The sequence below is a fragment of the Chelonoidis abingdonii genome, chromosome 26 (genome assembly GCF_003597395.2).
Source record: "Chelonoidis abingdonii isolate Lonesome George chromosome 26, CheloAbing_2.0, whole genome shotgun sequence".
Classification (NCBI taxonomy): Eukaryota; Metazoa; Chordata; order Testudines; family Testudinidae; genus Chelonoidis; species Chelonoidis abingdonii.
In genome coordinates this window covers 140,876-164,957 of record NC_133794.1, presented here as the reverse complement: position 1 = coordinate 164,957, position 24,082 = coordinate 140,876, and the positions used below count along the sequence as shown (strand labels likewise).

Sequence of the window (24,082 nt, the reverse complement as noted above, 5' to 3'; positions counted from 1 at the left end):
TCCAAATATTGGTGGAGCACAGCCCCCAGCCTTGAATATTCCTGGTGCTTGAGCACCTCGAGCCCAGCCCCTGCAGGTGAGTTCCTTCCCCCACCCCTTCCCAGAGACTTCCCAGCAGCCTTTCCCCTCCCTCAGACTGTGCTGCATTCGGCTCTCTCTAGGACCCAGCAGCCCTGCTCTTACATTCTCCACTGCTTCCTGTCTGTCCAGGCTCCCGGCAGAGTGGTGCCCCCAGACCTTTTGGTGCCCAAGGCGGCTGCCTGTTCTGCCTATGGCTAAGGATGGCCCTGTCCCTGCAGCTGCTGCCACCTGGATCAGCCCCCTGCATCTCGTCACTCTCCTCCTGCTTGTTGTTCTTAACTTTCCTGCTGCTATTTTATCTTTGTAGCCATTTAGCTCTGTACAGGAAAGATCCCACCCTACTAGTTAGACCCTTCAGCAGCTCCCTTATAATCCTATCTAGGACCCCAAGTCATGGCCCAGGGCCCCTCTGTGCTTGGCGCTGTACATTATTTGCTAGGGGTGTCATGGTACAGCCTAGGAGTCCCAATCAGACCAGGCCCCCTTGCGCCAGGCACTGTACAAATACAGAATACAAAGACCACTCCAGCACCAAAGAGCTTCCATGTACAAGCCAAGTGGAGGTTCTGCAGCCACCAGGCTCATTTCCCAGAGGGTCCCAGCGCCGGGAGCACCTTCTTCCTGCAGGATCATGTGCACAGCACACAATGGAGAACAGCAGAGCAGCCAGTGCTGGGTTCGAGGCAGATGAGACGTCTCTGGAACAGGAGCTCAGGCTGCCTTTCTGGGGCCGTAGAGGGTTTGAGCAAGAGGGACTTACAATGGCCTAGTTTCAGCAAAGGGCATGTTGGTTCTGCAGGCAGCCGCCCATCAGAGAAGGCTGGCCCTGTGGTGAGTGACAAGAGCTCGGGACGTGGGAGACCCAGGTTCCATTTCTAGTCTGCCATCGGTCTCTGTGCAATGGGTATAAAAGCCTGGCCATGCCTCAGCACACAACCACTGCAGTAACAGGGGCTGTAAAAGTCCCTATGATGAGCTGGCAGGGTGCTGTGCAGACACAGATCGGAGCCAATCCCTGCCCTGACAGGCTCACAGCGTAGAGACGTGAAGGGAGGAGATTCAACATACAGGCAAATCACATCGGGAGTGCCGGAGGAGAGTGGCGCAGAGAACAGGTTTATAGCTCTACGGTAATTAACACTGCACCCTCGCTTGGACTGGGCTACGACCCTGACTGGACAGGGTGCCAGGACAGTGACCATGTGCTCCTCAAGGGATTTTCAAAGGCTAGCTGTGCCTCACAACTGAAGCGCTCAGCTGCCCAGTGAGACGGGTGATCCCATTTTCAAGGCAGGTAGATCGAGGCACAGAGTGGTAACAGCTGAGTACCGCATTAGCTAATATTGGTGTTACCTGCAGTCCCTAAGGCTGCTGGTTGAGGAGTAGCCAGTATGGCAGTGACAGAGCCTGGGATATGACCCAGGAGTCCTGACTACCAGCCCTCACCCCTGCCCTAACCACATGCATTTCATCAGGCCTCCTCTCTGTGTCTGCAGTTGTTCACGCCCCCACCCTCCCTCAAGTACATATACCACCCCCCACTCTGAAGGCAGAGCAGAGAGCAGCAGCTGCACAGAAATAAGAACAGCAATGTGAAAAAATATTCATCAACATCACCTTTCACAGCAGATTTAGCACCCCAACGCCACTCTTACTTCTGCACTGCTGCTGCCATCCTGGGGCTGACAGCTGGAGCCCCATCACCTCCCTAGAGAGGGACTGAGACAGGGGGACAGAAAGCCCGAGCCTGGGTGGGTGGCTGGCCCCTTTGGTCCTGCCTCCCGAGAGTGCAGAGCCCTTGTGCATGAGCCCCTGCCACCAGGGGCCGACAGCCAGTGCTCTTGAAAAGCACACAGCTCACACCTCCCATGACACATTCCTGTGCCTCCGTTGGGAGACCTGCCCCATAGTTTGAGAATTGCTGCACTAGAGAATGCTTCTCTCCCACAGTCTTGATTCCCAGCTCCCCTCCCAGAGGCAAAGGTAGAACCCGGGAGTCCTGACTCCTACACCACACTGCCCCCAAACTCTGACAAGCTGCTAAACTTTCCCTGCAGCCAAACCAAAAGCTCTCCAGGCGACGCAGTCAAGTGCCACTTAGAACAAGCATCTTTAGCCAGTGCCATTGAACAAATCCTTCCAAATCCGGACCTAAAACCGAATTAACTCAATTGCTGGGAATGAAACCAAATAATCCACCTTCTTCCTTCCCTGCCCGCAGCTAATCTAGATTTGTGATGTTAAAAATGCAACAACTGGCAGTGAAAAGAAGAGAGACCGGTGGGATTGAGTGTAAGGCCAGATGGGACCATCAAATCATCCAGGCCGACGTCCTGTTCGACAGGCCAGAGAATGTCTCCCTGCACTTAGCCAATTACCTACGTTTGGCTAAAGCCTCTTTCGCAAAGGCTGGCTCTGAAACCCTCAGAGATGGTGAATCCATCCCTCACTGGGGGGCATCAATCACCCTCCCACTGCAAAATCGGTGCCTTATTTCCAATCTGATCTGGTCTGGCTTTAACTTCCAGCCAGTGGTTCTTGCTCTGCCTTCCCCGCTACACTGAAAAGCTCGTTAGCACCCAGTATTGTTCTCCCCGGAAAGGACTCAGACACTGAAATCAAGTCTCTTCTCCTCCCTAAGGCGCTAAGGAGACTGAGCTCCAGGCCTCTCCCCGACTGGCCTTTGCTCCAGCTCTTGGATCAGTTCTGTGGCTCCTCCCTGCACCGTCTCCAAGCTGCCCACGGTCTTTTTAAAATGTGCACCCCAGAGCTGGATGCAGCGTGCCAGTCTCGCTCTCTGATGTCATATACCGGGGTAAAATCCACCTCCTTGCTCCTCAGCGGGACTGCTCCACAGGTGGGGCTGGCTGTACAGATCACAGCCTTTCACTTGTGCAGGACAGGTTCATCAGGCCAGGTCTACACTACAGCCTTATACTGGGATAACTGCGTCCCTCAAGAGTGTGAAAAATCCCCACATCTTGCCCCCCCCCCAGTGACGCAGCTAGACCGACCTAGCCCCTGGTGTAGACAGTGCTATGTCGACGGGAGTATAGCTACCGTCTCTCACGGATGTGGCTTAACCACGCTGACAGAAGCGTCTTCACTATAGTGGTATCGTGGCACAGCTGCCCTGGGGTGGAATGTGCAGAGAAGCCCATAGATGCTGGGGCTTTAAAGAATTCCTGAATCAACGTAAACACCACAGTCAGCTCGGCCTCCAACACACGTGCCCATGCTAGTGTGGGTAGCGAGAAAGCCTCCAAAACTCAGTGTGATCAGTTTGAAAGGCTACGGACACAGTGCTGGGGGTGTGCGAAAGGCCAGGCACTGGAGAACAGGCAGCCCAGGCTAAGCAACCAGCAGCAGCATGTGCAAATCACGTCCCTGGAAGAACGGAGCCAACTAGTGACATTGGAGCAGCAGGGTGGGGGAAGGGCAGCTCAGAAAGCAGGAGGCACCTCTGCCAACATTCAGGGGACAAAATCAAGTGAGGGTAATTCCACTGGACTCTTGGCGCATCTAATGCCATGGCATGGAGGTTGCTCTGAGTGGGGCAGGATCAACGTGGCAGTAAGAGCTTGGTGCCCCCCACACCTACACTGCGCTTCTCCAGTTGCTGCCACGCGGGGGAGATCTTCCAGCCCAAGTGCTTCAAATGGCCTGCAGTAAGTGTCCATCCACAACATGGCGCATTGCCAAAGAAGCTGAAACATCTGGAGCTCTGGCCACGTGGCCCAGGGCCCACAGTCCAAGTCATCACAGAGCAGCCAGAAGCTACAGTGAGGGCCCTATTGCAGGGTCCCAACCCTGGGAGATCATGCTGCAGACAGAGATCCTGCAGGACATCAGAGGCGAAGGAGCCCCAGAGGAGGAGCCTGGCTCCCCCCACGACTGGAGGTGGGGGGCAGGGGGAAGACAAGGAGCCCTGGCCTTGGCTTGCCATAGCTAAACCACTCTGCAAGCTCCCCAACTGGGGCCTTACTGCTTGAGCTGCAACACGGAGGTCAATCCACTGCAGAAGGAGCCGCCCCAATGAAGGAAGGTGTCAGGAAATAGGTACGGATGGAGTAATACGGCCAAGGGCTACGTAAGTGTTAACAGAGTGAGCCTCAGACCCTTCGGTGGTGAGCATTATCCCCATTGTAGAGTGAGGAAACTGAGGCCTGGGGAGCAGAAGTCCTTTCCCCAAGGTTAGACAGTGAGTCCATGGCAAAGTTGGGAATAGGACCCAATAGCCCCGAGATCCTGACCTGTGCTCTCACTCTCACTCCTGGTAGCGGGTGTGCGTGAGCGCACTGCCCAACACACTATGTTTCCTTGTAACTCAAGCCATGTCTCTCCCTACCCCACCTCTAGCCCATCAAGACTTGGCTGCTCGGCCTTAATGAGGCTCCAAGGGCTATTCTGCACCAGGACGCACTGGCCTTCCTGCTGCTTTCCTGCAGTTCCTTTACACCTGCGGCAAACAGGCGCCCCATTCACCGGGGCACGTGGGGCTCTAGTGCAAAGTAAGGGGCTGGCAGCACAGTCTGGTTTCAGACATGGCGAAGGCAGACAAGAAACTTGCTTTCTTCACACAATTCTGTTCAGGCATTTCGACCCTGAACTGCAGCTACGGTCCCCCATGCCAGCCCTGGGCTGCCCCCACCAGCTGTGCCACTGCCCCTCACTACTGACTGGAGCCCCTGCTACCCCAGTCCTGGGCTGCCGCCCCACTGCCAGCTCCGCGCTCCCCCCCCCCATTCCCAACTCTGCCAGTGCCCCTCACTCCTGTCCGTAGGCCCCGCTATCCCGCCCTGGGCTCCCCTCTCTCCCAGCTCCGCCAGTGCCCCTAACTTCTGACCTGCAGCCCCCTGCTATTCCTGTTCAGAGACCCCTTTTGAACCGGGACAGTATGGCCCACTCCAAGTATTCAAAAGTCAAGTGTCAGGCCCTCCTAATTGTGCGATTTATTGAGGAGAAGCTAAGAGAAGAGCTAAGGGTTATTAGCACCACCGGCCATCCTGAGCTGTGGGCTACTTTTGCTCTGTCCCAATTCTCAGGGCAACCATGGAACATCAGAATTGAATCCACTTTCCAAAGGTCTTTTAAGCCCCAGGTTTGTGGTCTGGATTTAGCCACAGGCCCTGTCCACTGCAGCCTGGGCTGGAGATTCAGCAGTGGATTGGACTTCTGAAGTAACGCAGCCCTCACAGTAGGTCAGTGTTGCCAGAAGACAAGGACTAACACATCGCAACGAACACCTCAGAGTCTAGCATGCACAAGGCAACGGAGGCCAAGCTGATCAAGGCTAAGCCCCCAGGGAGCAGCAGCCACCCCTGGCCTGGGCTTCCGGCCTGTCCCGCTTGAAGACATGAGCAGACTGGGTTTGCGCTCCTTAATATCCAAGCAGGCACACAGCAGAGGCAGCCTCAGCACTGGAGCCACCAGCGCTCGCAGGGCTGGCCTGGGGGCTGTGGCTATAGAACTGCATCCGTCCAGGGAACAAATGATCTTTGCAGCACAACCCATGTTTCTATTGGCAAGTCACTTCCTGCACAGCGGTGACTTGCGGCCAGGCAGAGCAGAGATAAAGGCAGCAGGGCAACTGCCTATGGCCATGGTTTCCAGAGTCGTGTGAAGCTAAGATCTAACAAGCTGCCCCCTGGCTCTGCAACCATGCCAGGCCTCTGGGGAAGGGCCCAGGGAGGGGGCAGATGGATCAGCCCTGTAAGCCCAGGCACGTCAGCCTCTTGCTGATCAGCAACTGGATGCTGTAGCACTGAGGTGGTGGGAGAAAGGTCACAGAACAGACCCAGACCAATGGCAGGGGGCAGCACCACTAGGCAGAGGAGAGGGGCCAGCAGTTGCATGCTCCATGGACAGGCTCCTGGATGCTACTGGAGTGTCCCAGAGCTGCAACCTCTCCCTGCCCTTCCCCCCCCCCCCCCCCCACACACACTCAGGATAGCAGGGGCCATGCTCAGTGCTCCTGTGGGATCCAGATGGACTTTCCAGAACCCTGATGCTACCTAGCAGGAGCCAGAGACCAATGGGGCCCATTCCCTTCCCTGTGTTTTCAGCTCAGCCTGAATCCCTCAGCACAAGAGTGGAGAGCAGTGCAGGGGGGTTCGCTCTGAGAATGTCTCACCCAGCCCCTGCGAAGGAGGTACAACCCATTTTTCCAGATAGGGAAACTGAGGCAGGAGATGGGTGAGGACTCACTGAGGTCACACAGCGATGCAGTGTAACCATTCTGGCTATACTCAGGCACCCACTGAGACCATTTGCTGCCCCCCCCCCCCAAACACACACCATGCTCCCCAAATCTCCAGGGAGCTCCCAAGAGATAGTGAGTTCCGTCTTCCCACTGACAGCACCAATAAGTATTAGCCTAGATTGAGTGATTGCTGGCCAGTCCTGCCCCTCCGAGCCAGCCAGGCCCCCACCACCTGCTAAAAGCAGATGTGCTGTCAGACCCTCTTCAGGATGGGCATGGCACTGGCACAATCCTCGTCACAGCCCGGAGGGGACACATGAAAACAGGGACTTAACCACGAGCTCTAGGTAATGACCACCCTGCCAGAAGTCGCCACCATGATGCAGAGTGCTCAGCTTCTAATTCCCTTTGACCCCCATGCTCGTGAGAGAAGCCCTTGAATACACACAATCATTTGCTATTCCCCACGTACCTGTCTATAGCCACTAAGATCCCAGAATGCACTCTCTGCATGGTTAAAATGCGGCCACCTCTGGGGAGAAGAGCAGCTGCCAGCTAGTTGCGCAGTATGGCAGTGCAGGAAGGAGAGATTTTGGGACAGCACACTGTTGCTGCTCTCTAGAGTGTCGCCCTGAGGCTGTCGGCTGAACGGGTTCATTCTCGGCGAGGCCCTGGAGCACCTGGCACTTATGGCATGCCAAGTGCTGGTGCCAAGGCCAGAACACACGTCATGCTGGGCAGATGCTGTGTACAGAAGAGTGAAGCTGCTAATGCATTAATGGCCTTGGCACAGGACTGGGCCAGGGGATTAGAAACCAGCCCCACTGCTCCTTCCAGTGGCCCCATCATCTGCCAGGAACACCCTGGCCCACCGGGCTTTGGCTCACCTAGGCCTGTGCCTGCTGCCGAGAATCTGGTGCCTCAGCCTTACCAAAGCATGTCCCCATCATCTAGTCTGCCCCCCCTGGATCTCTCGCTGACCACTCACAGCTGGAGCGGACGCCCCTGGGCTGTGACACCTGGAGGGAGGCTGAGGGGTAGCCCAGATCCTCTGGCTGGACTCAGGGCCAACCTGCCCTTCCCCATACGACGGAGCCGACACAGTGAATCCACTTTCTACAGCCTCGATCAGTTGCAGTGGAAGGTCATGGAGTGCCAGCCTTGGAGGCTGCTATCCACTAAGCAGGTGTAGCATAGCCAATGCCCTCAGCCCACCCAGCTGCGGTGCCTCCACCCTCCCTTCGAGGGGCATTCAGGTCAAGAGCGGACCGGATCCCAACTGGGCTGCTAACCAGAGACTGTTCCCAATGTAGGTGCCTGTCTGAGAGCCATTGAACTGCACCCGCTAATGCATTCCCCCAGGCCAGTCAAGACCCATGGGCAGGGAAAGCTCCCAGGAACTGCCACCCCTGCCTGGGTTCAGACTCCTCTCCACAGCTCTCTGCCTCCCGTCCCACTGCCCTGGGCCAGCCGGGCCTCCAGCCCACAGAGAACAGCATGACCAGGAGGGGCACAAAGCTTAAAAGCACTTAGTGACCACAGAGCCTAAGTCATTGAGGAGCCTCCACCCATGGGATTTAGGTTCCTAAATCACTTGTGGCATTTTGAAGATTTGTAACCAACATCCTGATTCGCAATCAGGAACGTCACAGTTATGGACACAGAGTTTCTCGCCACCGACAGCATCTCCTGGTTTAGATCTTAACACCCTGTCCATTCTGCGTGGACACCGAAAGTCCCAAAGTACCATACGCCCCGCCTCCATTTTGCCCCTCCCCCAATGCCCCACCTCTTCCCACCCTACCCTTCCCCAAGGCCCCTGCCCTCCCTCCAGCCTCTTCCCCAGCCACCAAATAGCTGATTGGCAGTGCTACTGAGCAGCTGTGGCTGGTGGGTGCTGAGCTCCCACTGTATTTTTTTGCATGGGTGCCCTGGAGCACCCACGGTATGGGTGCCTATGCAGGAGTACCGGTAGCAAGCTCCCCTCCTTGCACTGCACTGGCTGTTGCTCTCCACCCCAGAGGTGGCTGCATTTCAGCGAGGCTGGGATGCATGGAGTCCGTGACGCACCGTGGCACCCTGGGAGATGGCAGGTGCTGCGGACAGGCACGATTCACCGAACAATGACCATAACCCTGCCATCCCCTAGCAGAGCGCCATGCGGCACGCTGCCATGAGCCAGCACTGGAACACCAAGCAGCTGAGAGCGGCACGTCCAGCCCAGGGGGTTCCCATGGCATGTGGAGAGACTCGTATTGCTAACTCATTCGCCCAGAGCTGGGGGGAACCATGCTTCCGGTGCCCTGGGCACAAGTGTAGTGTCAACAAGCCAAAGTGCCGCTGCTTCTGGAGAACAGGTGGCTCTCAGAGCTGCCTGGATCCACTGCTGGGTGGCACTGAGTGAGCTGGGTGGCTCCGGGGCTCAGGGGGGCTGTCGTGGGCACTAGCGCTGGCGAAAGGGGCTCTGCAGACAGTGCTGAGACTGAGGTCTCCATGTCCCTGCAGCACAGATATGGCATGGACAGCGACAAGGGAACATGTGTAGGCACATGCACACAGCGCCCTGCTGTGGCCCAGCCTGGACTTGGCAGGGGAGCGGAGTTTGCTTTCATGGCCCCACTCACTCATGGCCTCTCTGCTGAGAACGCCAGCATAGCAACCAGCTGTGGGGTTAATCGAGTTGAGGTCCAGGGCTCGGTCCTTCTCTCCAAGGCGCTCCACAGCCTCAGCCCAGGATGCCTAACAGAGAGGGATCATGGTCGACAGCTCTGCTTGTCAGGCCCCAGGGCACTTTCTGCCCTGAGGGTGAAGCTGTGCAAGAGACAGGGCTTCCCTACGGGCCAGTCCCAGACAGTGGAGCTATCCGGCACATGAGCTAAAGACCATCCCAAACCTCCCCATTTCCTGCTCCAAGTGTCAGGTGCCCTCCTCCAACTGGCTTTCTCTGATATAAATACAGAGCAATGTGGACAGTTAAACAACAAAGCAAACCCCTCCACAGCACACACAATTTGCCCCAGAAGGAGAGGATGAAAGAATGAACCTCATGAGACAGAGGTTAGTCATGGAGCTTAGTGAACAACTGGGAGGCGCTGAAATACTGCAGGGATGAGAACAGAACATGCCACGTGACCCCCTCTCCACTGTGGGGGGGTCTGAGCCCCAGCAAACTCATCTCCTAGCAGATGGAACAACAGGCTCTGCACAGCCCAGCTCACAGAATGCTCTGGGGTGACGGGAAAATGCTAAGACGACAAAGCAGCAGGAGGAAATAGCCAATCAGGAAGAGGAACAAGGTTCACAAGGTTCAGATCCAGAACTTCCCACTCAGATCCAGCAGGCCGCAAAGCAGCCCCCAGAGGGATGAGCACCAGCCTGGGAGTCCGGACTCCTGGATTCTGTTCCAGTCCCAGCTCTCTCTCAGGTGTCTACATGGCCCCCATCGCTCTGGGATCAAACACACGGGCTGTTGCTGCCCAAGGCCAAGATGGAAATGGGACCTACATGTCGGTTATGGGACCAAGCCCTGCACATGTGCCTAGGGAGCAACCATGTGCTGGCCCCATGACACCTGCCAGGGACTCTTCTGTTATCCTGTGGCCTTTACAAACAACGACATGCGTCAGGTGGGGGGGAGCGAAGCAGCATCACGCAGCTCATGACGAGGGAATCCTCGTTATTATATCTGACTCAGGTCGTTCTGCACGGGAACCCCTCTGCCCTCACAGCATGGGCAGGATCAGCTAGAGTGTCTCCTACCAGGCAGCTATTACTAGTTTTACGGTAGCCCCCAAGGCCCCACTTCAATTGGAGGGTCCAGCTGCACTATACCTACACACAATGAGACAGTGCCGCCCCAAAGAGTTCACAGTCCCAACAGCCAAAGGGCAGGAGAGGAAACTAAGGTGCCAAGCAAGGAAGGGACTTGCCCAGGATCACAGGGCAGGGTCACAGGGCAGGTTGGTGGCAAAGTCAGAAATAGAACCCAGATGCTCTGAGCACCACTTGGCTGGAACACAGGATGGACCCAGCAATTAATGCAGGCAGAGTTATCAAAGGACAGCGTCTCCTCGTGCTAGCACAGGTTGGCTCCAGTGAGCAGCTCTAATGGAAGGAACAACTTGTCCCTGTCCTGGTCAGGGGCTCGAGTTCGAATTGCACTTTCATCATCTCTAAAGCAGCCACCTTCGTCCCTTCATGGGGCCTTCTGGGAAATCAACCGAGCAGTATGTGCAAGGGGGTCCCCCGCGCCGAGCGAGCAGGCAGGCGATGCGCCCACATCAATAATGGCGGAAAAACAACAGCCTGCTGCTCGAACTCCAGAGCACCGTTCTCTCAGCTCCCGCCTTAAACACTAGGCTGGTCAGGCTCTGCGAGAAGGGAAGCCAAGGCTTGGGTCCCTTGGCAGCACTCAGGACAGCAGCTGTCCTCTGATCTCAGTAGCTTTGCTCCACTCCCGAAGGCGAGTTAAAGGAGCACAGGCAGCTGGCTCGGCATGCAGCTGGCACATCATTTCTAAATCCAAGAGCTGTTTACAGCACTTGACTGGGACTTGGGAGATACAGGTTCTAGTCCCAGCTCTTCTGTTGGCCTGGTGGATGACCTTGTGCATCCCCTCTCTGTGCCTCAGTTTCCCCCATTTGTAAAATAGGGATAATGATACTGGTCTCTATTATCACAGCCAGGGCCTGATCAATGCCTAAGGCAGAGCCTGAAACCCCTGTTTCTCCAGCAGGGGAGGGGACACTTTTCCTAGAAAACCTGGGACCTGAGCCATGAATTTCTGTAGCCTTGCAGGTGGTGCTCTCACAGTGATAAAGATGTCCCATCCCAAACACTGATCCTGAGGCAGTGCCATCCTCCTGAGTCTGCAGAGACAGCTCTTAACACCTCCACAGCTGCTCAGGGCTTTGCTACACTGCAGGTGGATTCCAGTTTCACCACTGCTATTAGGCAGCCTGTGGGAATCAGGGAGATCATCACAGACCTGGTCAGTTTCACACCCTTGCACTCAGGGCTGTTTCCAGGGGAGGACAGATGCAGCAGAGCCCTATGAACATTCCCTCTGCCTCCCAGCAGTTGTGGAGCAGGAGACTGGATCCTCAAACGTATCAGCCGCTGATCTGCCAGGCTTCCACATAAATCCTAGCATCTTCCCTCTTCCAGGCCAGCAGTGGGGCTGGGCTTCCCTCTAGCGCACTGTCTCTGGGCCTCACCCTCCCACTAATGATGCTATCCAGGGTTCCTATCAAAGCAGGGCCAGGGGAACGGGAGTTAACAAAGGTACCCATCCGAAACACTAGGCAGCTTGGCAGAGTGAAACCCAGAACTGTCCCTTGTTTCTCCCCCTCTCACTAGCAGCTCAGAATGTTGTGCACAAGGGGCTGGTAGGCACTGCAATCCCCTCCCCCCTGCATCCGCCTGCGCCACAACAGGTATAATTGAATAATATCCACCTCCAGTAACTAGCCCAATCTAATAGCTCTCTTCCGGCTGCTGGAGCGCAGCTGCCTTTGTCCTTTGAGCAGGCCCTTCTCAACTCTCATTCTGACTGCAAGGTACATAATGATCTCCCCAGCTTTGTCCTGGGGAGCGAGCTGGTGAACAGCCATCAGCATCAGGCCTTAGTGATACCACAGGCCAGCTCCACCTCACGCGCCTTTCTTCTGTTCAGGCTCTTATCCCACCCTCATCACCACAGCACCTGCATGGGCTGTGACTAACAACTGTCACGTGCGGTTCATTCTCTCCCTCCCTCCCCAGGGGAGAACGAGGTGTACCAAGGAGGGGTTTGTTTTGGTAGGGTTCTGCTCTGTGTTTATATCGGAGAAGACCAATCGGAGGATGGTGCCTGGCACTTGGAGCACAAGGCAGGGAGGTTTGGGATAGTCCCTAGTTCATGTGGCAGGCAGTTCTCCAGTCTGGGACCAGCCCCTAAGGAAATTCCATCAGTGTAATTTGGTTAGCTCTCCTCTGGCAGTTTGCCAACAGCCCCCTTGCACCTGGGTCCCAGAAAACTGCCTGTGGCATTCCCAGAGCGCCCACACCAAGACTAGCTGCAGACAGAAAGAACGAACTTGCTCTCTCTTGCTCTGCAATGTGCTGTCTCTGCACACACAGCACTGGACTCCTGCCAATGCATCACGCTGGTAGCATGTCATCACCATCATGTTCCTATTATGCCTCTGGCATTTAGGGCAGTGACCAAGCTCCTTCACACTCCTGTCTGTTTCTGGCAAGTCTTTCAGTGGTTCCCCAGCTGTGCCCCAGATTTTTCAACTCAGTTTCCACAGCGCTTTGCCATGTTGTTTTCGGGTGGCCTCGTTTTCGCTTGCCTTCGGGTGTCCATCTGGTGATGGAATCAGTTTCCATCTGAAGCACATGATCGATCAATCTCCAACACCTCCTGGCAGTGATGGTGCTCAGATCCTCTTGGCTGCACTGTCACCAGATCTTGGTTTGAGATTGTTTTGAGACAAAAGATACAGAGGATTTTTCTGAGGCAGGTTGTATGGAATGAACACAGTTTGGACATGTCATACTTTCTCATTCCCCAGCATTTTTAGTAGGGGGGCGGATTAGATGACCTTCTGGGGTCCCTTCCAACTCTGATAGTCTATGATTTTGCACTATAAAGTAGTGTTGAAAGTACGCAGCTCTGATAAATCTTGAATTTGGTGTTGGTGTTGTATTTTGACGACTTCCAGAGTGTATTTAAGCTCCTGAAAGTGTTCCTGGTTTTATTGATTTTGTTCCATATGTTTTGGCTTGTTCCACCATCATGGCTGATGGTGCTGCCCAAGTATGTGAATGCTTCTATGACTGGTGAGAATATAATCCTCTATCCATACTGGTGATGGTGAGGCAATATTAAAGGTCAGGATATCTGTCCTATTGCGATTGATTTTCAGTCCAATTTGCTGGCTGAACGTGTTGAGTAGAGTTGTTTTTTCTTGTCTATAGTGTTGGGTATGTGATAGGAGAGTGACATCATCTGCGAAGTCCAGGTATTCAAGGGATGAAACGAGTGTCCCTTTAATGCCTCTTGGTATGTCTTCTGTTGTACATTGCACTACCTAGTCGATGGCAATGACACACCCCTGACATACTCCTGTTTTGACTTCAAAACTGAGGTCGCTGTGATCAACACTGCATGTGAAGTTGAAATAGAAGCTTTTGATGACAGAAAGGAATTCCATATGCCCACAGAATGCGCAATAGGCTGTGTGACATTGCACTCCATGTTTTATGGAAATATGCTTATGAACATGAATATGATGTAACTGGAACATGGTTTGTGCAAAAGGTCTCTTCTAAGGTATCATAAAGGTTATAACCTACTGAATAGATTGCTCCTATTTGTGTGCATATATCATTCTTGTTTCTGAAGCTAAAAATATGAAGTAAAACTCTGAGGTCCTATTGTAATATGCAAAGTGTGGGCCATTAATGGTGGTTTAGAATCTTGATGGCTCTCATTGACTAGGACAATTGATTGTAAATGGTTTATTTAAAAGCAAACCTTCCTGTGTACTCATGGACCAACTCAGGAAGAATGGAAACTAGGGGTCTTACAGTGACATGTGACCATGTCACATGCTACTGGAATCCATCTTAATCCTTGTACTTTTCCATTGATGAGGCGGGGCTGGGGACAAGCACAGACAAAAGATTCCTGGCTTGTGCCAAAGTTATAAAAAGGGGGTGGAGCAGGACAAAGGGGGTGCCAGTCATGAGAAAACCCCTGCTTACCACCTGAGATGTCTGCTGGATCTAACAAAGACTGTACCAGGGAAAGGACTGGGCCCAGATTAGGAAGGAGTCTAGTCTGGGAAAGAAGCTTATTGGAACATCTCTGAGGGTGAGATATGACCTGTATTCAGTTTCTTAATGTATTAAGCTTAGAGTTGTGTGTTCTGTTTTATTTTACTTTATGACTTACTTAGTTCTGGCTGTTATTATTGAAACCACTTAAATCCTACTTCTTATACTTAATAAAATCACTTTTGTTTATTAATAAACCCAGAGTAAGTGATTAATACTTGGGGGAGCAGATAGCTGTGCATCTCTATCAGTGTTACAGAGGGCGAACAATTTACAAATTTATCTTGTATACGCTTTATACAGAGTAAAGTGGCTTTATTTGGGGTTTGGATCTCACTGAAAGCTGAGTGTCTGGGTGCTGGAGACAGGTAACCTGCTGAGCTCTTTTTAGTTAAAATCTTCAGCTTTGGAGGCATGGCCCAGACCTGGGTCTGTAATGCAGCAGGCTAGTGTATCTGGCTCAACAAGGCAGGGTTCTGGACTCCCAAGCTGACGGCTCAAAAGTAATTTCAGCACATCAGGTGACAGTCCCAAAGGGATCTCTGTGACCGAACCCATCACAGGCTGGTCCTGGGAATGCTATCAAAAGTTTTTTTTTTAAAGTCTATGAAATTTATGTAGAGTTGCTGTTGCCATTCTAAGCACTGTTCTATTTTGTTTCATACAGTGAAGATCTGGTCTGTACACGCCCTTTCCAAAAACCAGCTTGCTCTTTTCTGAGAAGACGATCAACTGCCTCTGATATACACTGGACTATGATCTTATACAATACTTTGCTTGGCACAGATAAAAGTGTGATACCATGACAGTTATTATAAATCACTGAGAGTATGATGAGATAACTAGCTCTGTGGATATGGGGAAAGCGTTAGATGTGATATATCTTGACTTTAGCAAAGCTTTTTGTATGGTGGACAGAAAGCTGGCCAGACTGTCGGGCTCAACAGGTAGTGATCAATGGCTCAATGTCTAGTTGGCAGCCGGTATCAAGCGGTGTGCCCCAGGGGTCAGTCCTGGGGCCGGTTTTGTTCAACATCTTTATTAATTATCTGGATGATGGGATGAATTGCACCCTCAGCAAGTTTGCAGATGACACTAGGCTCAGGGGGAGAGGTACATATGCTGGAGGGTAGGGATAAGCTCCAGAGTGACCTAAACAAATTGGAGGATTGGGGAAAAGAAAAAGAAAATCTGATGAGGTTCAACGAGGACACATGCATAGTCCTGCACTTAGGAAGAAAGAATCCCATGCACTGCTACAGGCTGGGGACCGACTGGCTAAGCAGCAGTTCTGCAGAAAAGGACCTGGGGATTACAGTGGATGAGAAGCTGGATATGAGTCAACAGTGTGCCCTTGTTGCCAAGAAGACCAACGGCATATTGGGCTGTATTAGTAGGAGCAATGCCAGCAGATAGAGGGAAGTGATTATTCCCCTCTATTTGGCACTGGTGAAGCCACACTTGGAGTATTATGTCCAGTTTTGGTCCCCCACATTACAGAAGGGATGTGGACAAATTGGAGAGAATCCAGTGGAGGGCAACAAAAATGATTATGGGGCTGGGGCACATGACTTATGAAGAGAGGCTGAGGGAACTGGGGTTATTTAGTCTGCAGAAGAAAAGAGTGAGGGGGGATTTGATAGCAACCTTCAACTACCTGAAGGGGGGTTCCAAAGAGGATGGAGCTCAGCTGTTCTCAGTGATGGCAGATGACAGAACAAGGAGCAATGGTCTCAAGTTGCAGTGGGGGAGGTCTAGGTTGGATATTAGGAAAGACTATTTCAGTAGGAGGGTGGTGAAGCACTGGAATGGGTTACCTAGGGAGGTGGTAGAATCTCCATCCTTAGAGGTTTTTAAGACCTGGCTTGACAAAGCCCTGGCTGGAACGATTTAGTTGGGGTTGGTCCTGCTTTGAGCAGGCGGTTGGACTAGATGACCTCCTGAGGTCACTTCCAACCCTAGTCTTCTATGATTCCTTTCTTTGGTATCTCCACTATAAGTTCCATTGGTCCACTCATCTGGCACTTTTTCCCCTTTCCCAGACGGATGTCAATAGAGAGGCCAGGAGAGATGCTGCTAATTTAGGATTTACTTTGAACAATTCTGCATTCAAGTTATCCTTCCCAGGAGCTTTCCCATTTTTTAAGGTTTTGATGGCTTGAACAGCCTCCCAATAGGTGCAATGGGGAGAGAGAACCTAGCTAGCTTGGAGATAGGGCATGATCAGTTTCTGAAGAGGATTGTATGATAGGGCAGCCTGCAATAGCTGGGACTGGACTCACGGAGCCAGGTGGCTCCTGCCTCTCTGATGTTCCTGTGTAATTAGCAAAGGGGGAACCTCTTCGGGGTTCTGCTGAGTTTGCTCAGAGTGGCTCTCACAAAGAGAAGGGGAGCTGAGAGACAGTCTAGAGAGCTCTTTCCATGGAGGCTCAGGGCTTGGAGGAGCCGGGTCTGGTCTGTTTGTATTGTGTCACGCTCAGATACTGCAGGTCAGGCTCTGTCTCCAGCTCCAACAGGTCCAGGGAAAGGCAGCCTGGGACTAGCATGTGGTGATTACAGTGCTACAGTCTGGGCTGAGGGAAGTTCAGGTATCTCTGCCTGCCACCCTGCAGAAAGGCAGCAGTATGCCGTGGGGCCATGGCGTCTAGTTGCTGGGGGGTTGTGGCACCTGGTGAAGCTGGGGTTGTGCTGCTGCCACCAGATAGCCGGAGAAATGGGCTGCCCTCCATGTCAGATGGAGCAGGCTGCAGCCTGGCCTCTCCAGGGCCTGGTGGAAGCTCAGCAGGTTTACTCCCAGCCAGTTTATCCCCATTAGTTCTTGGGCCAACATGGTCCATCAGCTTCACTAGCTCTGCCTGTCCCTGGCATCCATCTCCCCCAGCGTGTTTTGAGAGGGATCCCCCTCTGCCTGCACTGTGCTAAGCTAAACAAGCCAGGCTCCTTCAGTCTCCTCTACTCCTTTGAGCATCCTAGTCATCCTTCTCTGCACCTGCTCCAGCTGGAATTCGTCTCCCTGGAACACAGGCGACTGGAACTGGACACAGTGCTCCAGATGGAGCCTCACTCATGCCTCGGACAAAGGCATTAGTACTTCCCTATTGCAGCGAGGTTTGAGCAGCGCAGGATTACTCTCTCCTCTCCCTGAGACTGCCTTGTACTGAACTCAAAGTCAGTCTAGAGCTAGCCTGGCGTCTTACTCGTGCCAATCCTCGAACCTTCCAGCCCGCAACAGAACCCAAGCCCCTGGGGTCTCCCAGCTCCAGCAGCGGCAAGTGCATCAGGCTGTGCTGCGCCTGGCCAAGTGTGCAATGCTTCACTGTGTGGACAAGGGGAACTCCGGCACCGGTCTGCTGACATCCTGTTAAGTGAAGTCACATCGTCCTCTGTCAGTGTCTGGCTACAAATGTTCTTCCCTGTGCAGATACTCAGCCCAGGCTCCCCACTCCAGGCTCTAGTGCTGCTAGGAATCCCGCAGGCTTGCTGCTTGCTAGCCACAGAAGCATCATTTTTCATTGGTTCTGTATCTACCTGCCATTTGTGCCTCCTTTATTCTCAGCATAACAAGATGGATCTGGTACGTCAGTAGGGATGGGACAGCACTGATGCCTTTGATATACTGTGATCTCAGTCCCATGGAATGGAAATAGGCCACATACCTGACCCTGCCCTGGTTAGGGATTTGGTTTTGCAAACCCATCTCCCTCCAGATTCCTCTAACTCATCTTGCCACGCTGAGCACTTCCAGTTCTGCAGTCTCGAACCATGTTTAAGTTCATCTCAAACCATCTTCCATCCCTGCTGCTCTTCTCTGCAGCAGGAAAGGATGAGCCTAGTGTGATAGCACAGTCAGCCAATCCTAGGCCTGGAAGCACTGATCACACCCTGCATCACAATCCCATACTACTGAAGGGCAGGCCGGGCTATGTTGAACCCAACCATAGGACTGGATGGAACATTCTCTCCAAACTCTCCCTCCATTCCCCTCCTTCCCTTTGCAATCTGGTTCTGATAACAGCTGCTGCAAGCAAACACAGCAGTGTTTGGAAGTTATAAAATTTTCCAAAAGAGAACAAACAACTGAAAAAACAAAAGCTATTTTCCCCCTGCTCTCCAAGAACTGCAGAGCCTTCCCCAACAGAGAGAATGTAAAGTTACAGCCCATTCTTGTTATTCAGGAACCTAAGCTATGTGGATTACTTTGTCTGCTGCTTACTCATTTTTCTCCAGCTGAATTCTGCCTCTCTTAGCAGATAAGGTCACTGATATACTTAATGTTCATGCTTCTGACTAAGCCCTTATTTCTTCTAGAGTAAAGTAGTTAGAGCAAAACCAAGAAGGACATAACAGCTAACTGCAAATAATCCCCTTTCAGGTAGCCTGGATTTTAAGGTTCTATGTACAACAGGTTAACAAAAGTTATAAGCACGTTAGACATGAGTAGCATGTGTCATCAGCTGGCTAAGCGCCCCAGTGAAAGCTGTTACCCATCTGGTAGACTCTGTAACTGGTTACCTATTCATTCAAATATCTTATTTATAACACTTTCAAAATGGATTCCTAAAACAAAGAGCGACCCATTTCTCCTTAACTGGTTACAAACAAGAAGCAAATTGCACCATGCTTAATTGTTATACTGTCACAAGATCAACATTATGGAGACCTTACAGTTGAAGCCCACATGGCATTCCATCATTTACTTTTTGCTTATTTCAACTGGTGGTGGTGGTGGGCAGCGGTCAGTAAATGCTCTGTGCGATATTTTGGGAAGATCAAATTTTAGGCCTGGTTTATCCTCGGGATTCAGCCACTGGTGACTAGCAACAGATGCAAAGATCAAGTGTAGGCTGTGTGGTCAAGGTGAGAAAGCACAGAATGGGACTCAGGAGACACAGATTCTATTCCTGTCTCTGTCACTAGCCTACTGGGTGACCCTGGGCAGGTCACATCCCCTTTCTGTGCCTCAGTTTCCCCATCAGTAACAGGCATATAATGATACTGACCTCTTCTGCAAAGCGCTTTGCCCTCTACTCACAAAACGCACTAGATGAGAGCTTGGGATCATAGACACCTGAAGACCAATCAAGAACTGTTGTTGTGCTAGACCCTGTACAGACAGAGGAGTAGTCAGTCCCTGCTCCAGAGAGCTGACAGTCTAAGGAGACAAGACAGCTGGGGAAGGGAAAAGCGTGTAACAGACAAAAATAGCCAAGAAAACTTGCATGGGAGCAAACTGTGCTATACCTGCGTCTCGAGCAGTCCAAATTACAGCTTTCCTCCTCATTTGTGGGATTTATACCAGGACCACTACACCGGCTCCTGGCTGCTGAACGGAATCCCAAACACAGACAGCTCCTTAGTGACATGACACCTCTCTACATCAGTGTAGGGCCTATAATCTCAGCCACTCAGCTATTCCGTCTCTACTGAGAAGCAAGGAGAGGTCGCTGGATTTGATGCCGGTGATAAAGCATGCAAGACAGCAATGTTCTGCTTTCAAGCATTCCCCAGATGGCTGTTTAACTGGAGCATCAGGCACTGATCTTACTGGATCTTTACAGAGGAAAGACAAGGTGATCGCAGTGCAAAGCCTTTGGAAAGAGGCCTGCACAGCTATGTCAGACTCAGCTCTCCAGAAGAGCTCCCTTGCCTGATATACCTACTACATGCATTGCAGTAACACCTAGCCCAGGAGCCCCAGAGCTGGCTCAGGCTCCCACTGTGCTAGATGCTGGACACACAGAACAAAAGAGACAGTCCCGGCCTCACACAGTGTCCAATATCACACAAAACCTAACATTACCCGGTGGTTTCTCTGCCTAGCCTAGCTCTAATCTCTATTCACTTCCCTCACAGGGGTGTCAGATAAACAAATGAGTTGTTCAGGCATCAGTTGTATGATCGACTATGGGATCAGTGCTAGCCTATAACTTCTTGCCAGTTTCTCCTCTTTCCCTCCACCTGGTGCTTTAAACAGGATCAAAACCTGCAAAAAGCACCAGATGTCTCCCTCTACCTGCATCTTGAGCCCTAGGGAACTTCCCCAGTCCAAACCCAAGCAGGACACAGTTTGCAGGGGAGCGTAAGGCAATGACATAAGGAGGACAGATCCTTATCCCTCCTGTTTCCCAACGATGTAACATCCAGGATACCACACCTGGCTGATCCATCATGGACAGGCACTGGAAAGTGGTGGTGAAAGCAAAAACAACCATCACTTGTAAAGTGTCCTGCATGTGGAAAACGCTACAGACTGAAGCAGCAGGGGATTAAATCTCCACCACCACCCGAAAGGGTAATTGTCACCTCCCCTTCAGTGATGGGGAAATTGGCACAGAGTTTAGTGGCTGCCTGTGTGCGCCCTTGAGCAATGCAAAACTCAGAGCCTACGGCTCGCTTGCCTAATCTCTTGCCTCTTGGCCTGGTGTGACTGAGACTTCAATAATAACTATAAATATAGCTATATTTCTTTATGAACTATGTAAAATGCAGCGACTTCTGGGGCTCAGCACAACGACCTCCACGCAGCACGCCAGGACAAAACCTCACAAAGCATAGCAGGACATTTAACATCCACACAGAGCCAACAGAACTGAGGCAGCTGCAAGAGAAGAAGTATGGCCCAGCGGTGAGGATTTGAGGGTGACTTTGGATCTGAGACACCATGGATTCAATTCCATGCTCTGCCACAGACTCCCTGTGTGAGCCTGGGCAAGTTGCTAAGTCTCTCTGCGCCTCAATTGCCCCGCTGCACAAAGGAGATAATAGCCAGGGGATGGTGAAGCTAATACACTGAAGAGTGTGAGATGCCCAGATACCACAGCAATGGGGGCCAGCCACCAATCTAAGACACAGAGGCCTGGACCAAAGAACCCAACAGTGCACAGAAGCAGATTTGAGTCCCTGGATCCTGACTAGCTATTGCTGAGATCCCTCCAGCTCAGCTGCTTGACCTGACCTGGGACAGGCCAGAGAGTTTAAGAAGCTGACTTAAAGTGAGCTCTAAACCAGGAAGAGTCCCTCCAGGAGCAAGGACGCAAAGCCTGGGCACTGCTCAAGGATCTGGGGCAACTCAGCATTGCACTGGGGTGGCTTTCACCCAAAACTTGGCTTGATGTCATTGGGGGGCTGCCTGATCATCCTTTGGGGTGCAGAGGTGGGGGGAACCACAAACAGCCCTGGGGCCCTCACACACACAGGGCATCAGGCAGCATCGGTCACTAGGGAGTCCTCCCCCACCGCCTCCCTCGGTCAGAGGCTGAGCAGCCAGGCTGGGTGACGGGGCAGAGATGCAGCCGGGGTGCCAGGGAGATGTGAGGGCTGGAGTCACCCCGACGGAAACAGCCGCCGCCCCCACAGTCCAAGGTGCAGCTCCTATGGGAGGGGGCGGCCCTTGGGGGTGGGGCAGACACCCTCCTCCGCCTCCTGGTGTGTGACAGGCAGGCGGGGGGTGGAACTCTCAGCTCCGACTGACTCCTAATCCCCCCGAGGGCGCGACACCCCCAGGAGCGCCCCGCCCCCCCCAGCGTTTAGACCCCCAACTGGGCCCTGCCTCCCCGGCCCACAGTCGACGGGCTCGGACCCCCTGGCCCCGCACTCACTCTTCGCCCACACGCCTTCAGGCCCGGACGGGGCCATCTCCGGCCTCCGGCTGCCCGGGACCGCGCCCGCGTCCGGTTCTGAGCGCCACGGCGCAGGAGCTCGCCCCGCCCATCGATGCGGCGCCGTTCACGCCCCTCTGAGCCCTCCCCTCGAGCCCGTGGCTCACGCCCCTCGAGCCCGTGTAGGGGAAGTTGGGACTCAGCTTGAGCGCGGGCGGCGGAGTCAGGGACCCTGGGTCTTGCGGCTCTCTTGCTCCTTCCCTGTGGCGCCCTGAGGCTCTCCCTGCCGTGCTCAGGGCGTGGCTGGGACGCCCTAGGCGGATGCCCCGGGCAAGACAGAAGGATGGCCTGTGGATGTAATGCTATGCTAGAACTTAAAAGACCTTGAGTTCAATTCCTGGTCTGCTACAGGCACTTCCCATTGATCTTATGTAGGACATTAATCTCTCTGTGCCTCAGCATTAGCCATATCAGAAAAATGGGATAATAGTGCTGTTCTGCCTCACAGGGGGTACTAGATTATGGGCAAATTCGGTTAGGAATGATTTCTCGTTTCCCTTCCAAACCCCCCTTATTCCAGAGCAGGCAGCTGAAATCATTCTGTTTTGGCTCAACCCAAAAAAAAAAGCAGTTTTCTTAAAATCCCATTCCTGTGAAAAAACTTCATTATTTATGGGGGGAGGGATAGCTCAGTGGTTTGAGATTGGACTGCTAAACCCAGGGTTGTGAGTATCAGTCTTGAGGGGCCATTTAGGGAAGTGGATTGGTCCTGCTTTGAGCAGGGGGTTGGACTAGATGATCTCCTGAGGTCCCTTCCAACCCTAATAATCTGTGATTCTGTGACACTGGGGGAGGGGCCCAACTCCCCTAGTGACACTGATGGTGGGGCCCCGCCCCCCCTGTGACACTGATGGTGGGGCCCCGCCCCCCTGTGACTGATTTTAGTATAAAGCACCTGGGGTGCTGGCAGGTCGGTGTCTGTGAGGCTGGGAGTGGTTGAACCCTGCAACTCCCCTGCACTCCTGGTGCTGTGAGGGCTGGGCCTGGGTACCAGTGGGCAGGCCCCTGGCGACAGGGCCATGCAGGTCCCCACTGAACCCCCACCTGGTCATGTGGGAGGTGGACTCAGGCAGAGTTAAAGCGAGGACTGAGTTGGGGTAGTGGGGCCTCAGCCCACTCCGGTCAGCCCCCCCACTCCAATCAGTGTCCTCCCCTCAGCACAGCAGTGTACCTCGCCCTCCACCCAGCACCACCCCCCGTCAGGCCCCTTGCCCATCTCCATCCAGCCTCCCTCCATCAGCCAGGCTCCTCACCCCCTAACCTCCACCCAGCCCCACCCCCAGTCAGGCCCCTTACCCACCTCCATCTAGCCTCCCACCATCAGCCAGGCTCCTCACCCCCTAGTCCTCCCTCCCCCAATCAGGCCCCTTACCCACCTCCATCCAGCCTCCCCCCATCAGCCAGGCTCCTCACCCCCCACCTCCACCCAGCTCTCCCTCAGCCAGGCCCCTCACCCCCACTCCAACCAGTCTTCTCCCTTCAGCTGGCCCCCTTGCCCCACACCTCCACCCAGCTTCCCCTCCCCCTGCCAGGCCATTTGCCCCCAACCTCCAACCAGCTTCCCCACTGCCTCAGCTGGGCCTCTGGCCCCCCACCTCCAGCCAGCCTCCCCTGACACCCTTGCTGGGCCCTGTCATAAACAGATAACTAAGGGTTAATGTTTCTTTTACCTGTAAAGAGTTAACAAAGGGAACCACACAGCTAACCAGAGGACCAATCAGGAAACCAGATTTTTCAAAGCTCAGGGAAGGAAGTTTTTGGGTGTGTGTCTTTGTCTGTGGCTCTGTTCTGTTACTCTCGGCTATGGGAGTGATCTCTATCTCCAGACTTCTCTAATCTTCTGTTTCCAAGTGTAAGTACAAAAGGTAGAAGACAATAGGTTTTTATATTGTTTTTTTTTTGTATTTACATGTGTGTAGTTTGCTGGAATGCTTCAATTGTATTTCTTTTTGAATAAGGCTGTTTATCCATATTTTAACCCTACAACAGAGGGCAACCCAAGACCCCTCCTACAACCCAAGGAAAACCACAGACACCCTATTCTTCCACCTCACCAGTCTCCAGTAACTCACCTTGACCCAGTGACCCGTCAGCTGGAAGATGTTATAAGTGTAATGAACTGGGACATATAAAGGCCAACTGCCCAAAGAACCCTACCCCCGCCCCCCCCCCCCGTGCAAGTCATTTACACCACCATCACTACCAAAGATCCAGTAGCGACGATTACCTCTCAAATCCCTTGGAAAGAAGGAAAATTTGAGAGGGAGCGGAAAAAGTTACCCGTGGAAGACACGGGGGACAAGTGTCAATCTCTCTT

The 24,082-nt window shown here is 53.1% G+C and overlaps 1 protein-coding gene across 2 annotated transcripts in view; it reads right to left on the bottom strand.

The window, feature by feature from the left end:
* Positions 1-21,785, bottom strand: part of LOC116828942 (syntaxin-binding protein 2) — a 51,232-nt gene extending 29,447 nt beyond the window's left edge. The window contains exon 1 of one of the 2 annotated variants that reach the window (XM_032787477.2): positions 21,706-21,785. In XM_032787477.2, the coding sequence (XP_032643368.1) occupies positions 21,706-21,742 (37 nt within the window). In that variant the 5' untranslated portion in view covers positions 21,743-21,785. Of the gene's footprint in view, positions 1-8,907; positions 8,927-21,705 lie in introns of those variants that run through there. The other variant, XM_075061190.1, reaches the window with a different exon arrangement.
* Between the last annotated feature and the right edge of the window lie 2,297 nt (positions 21,786-24,082).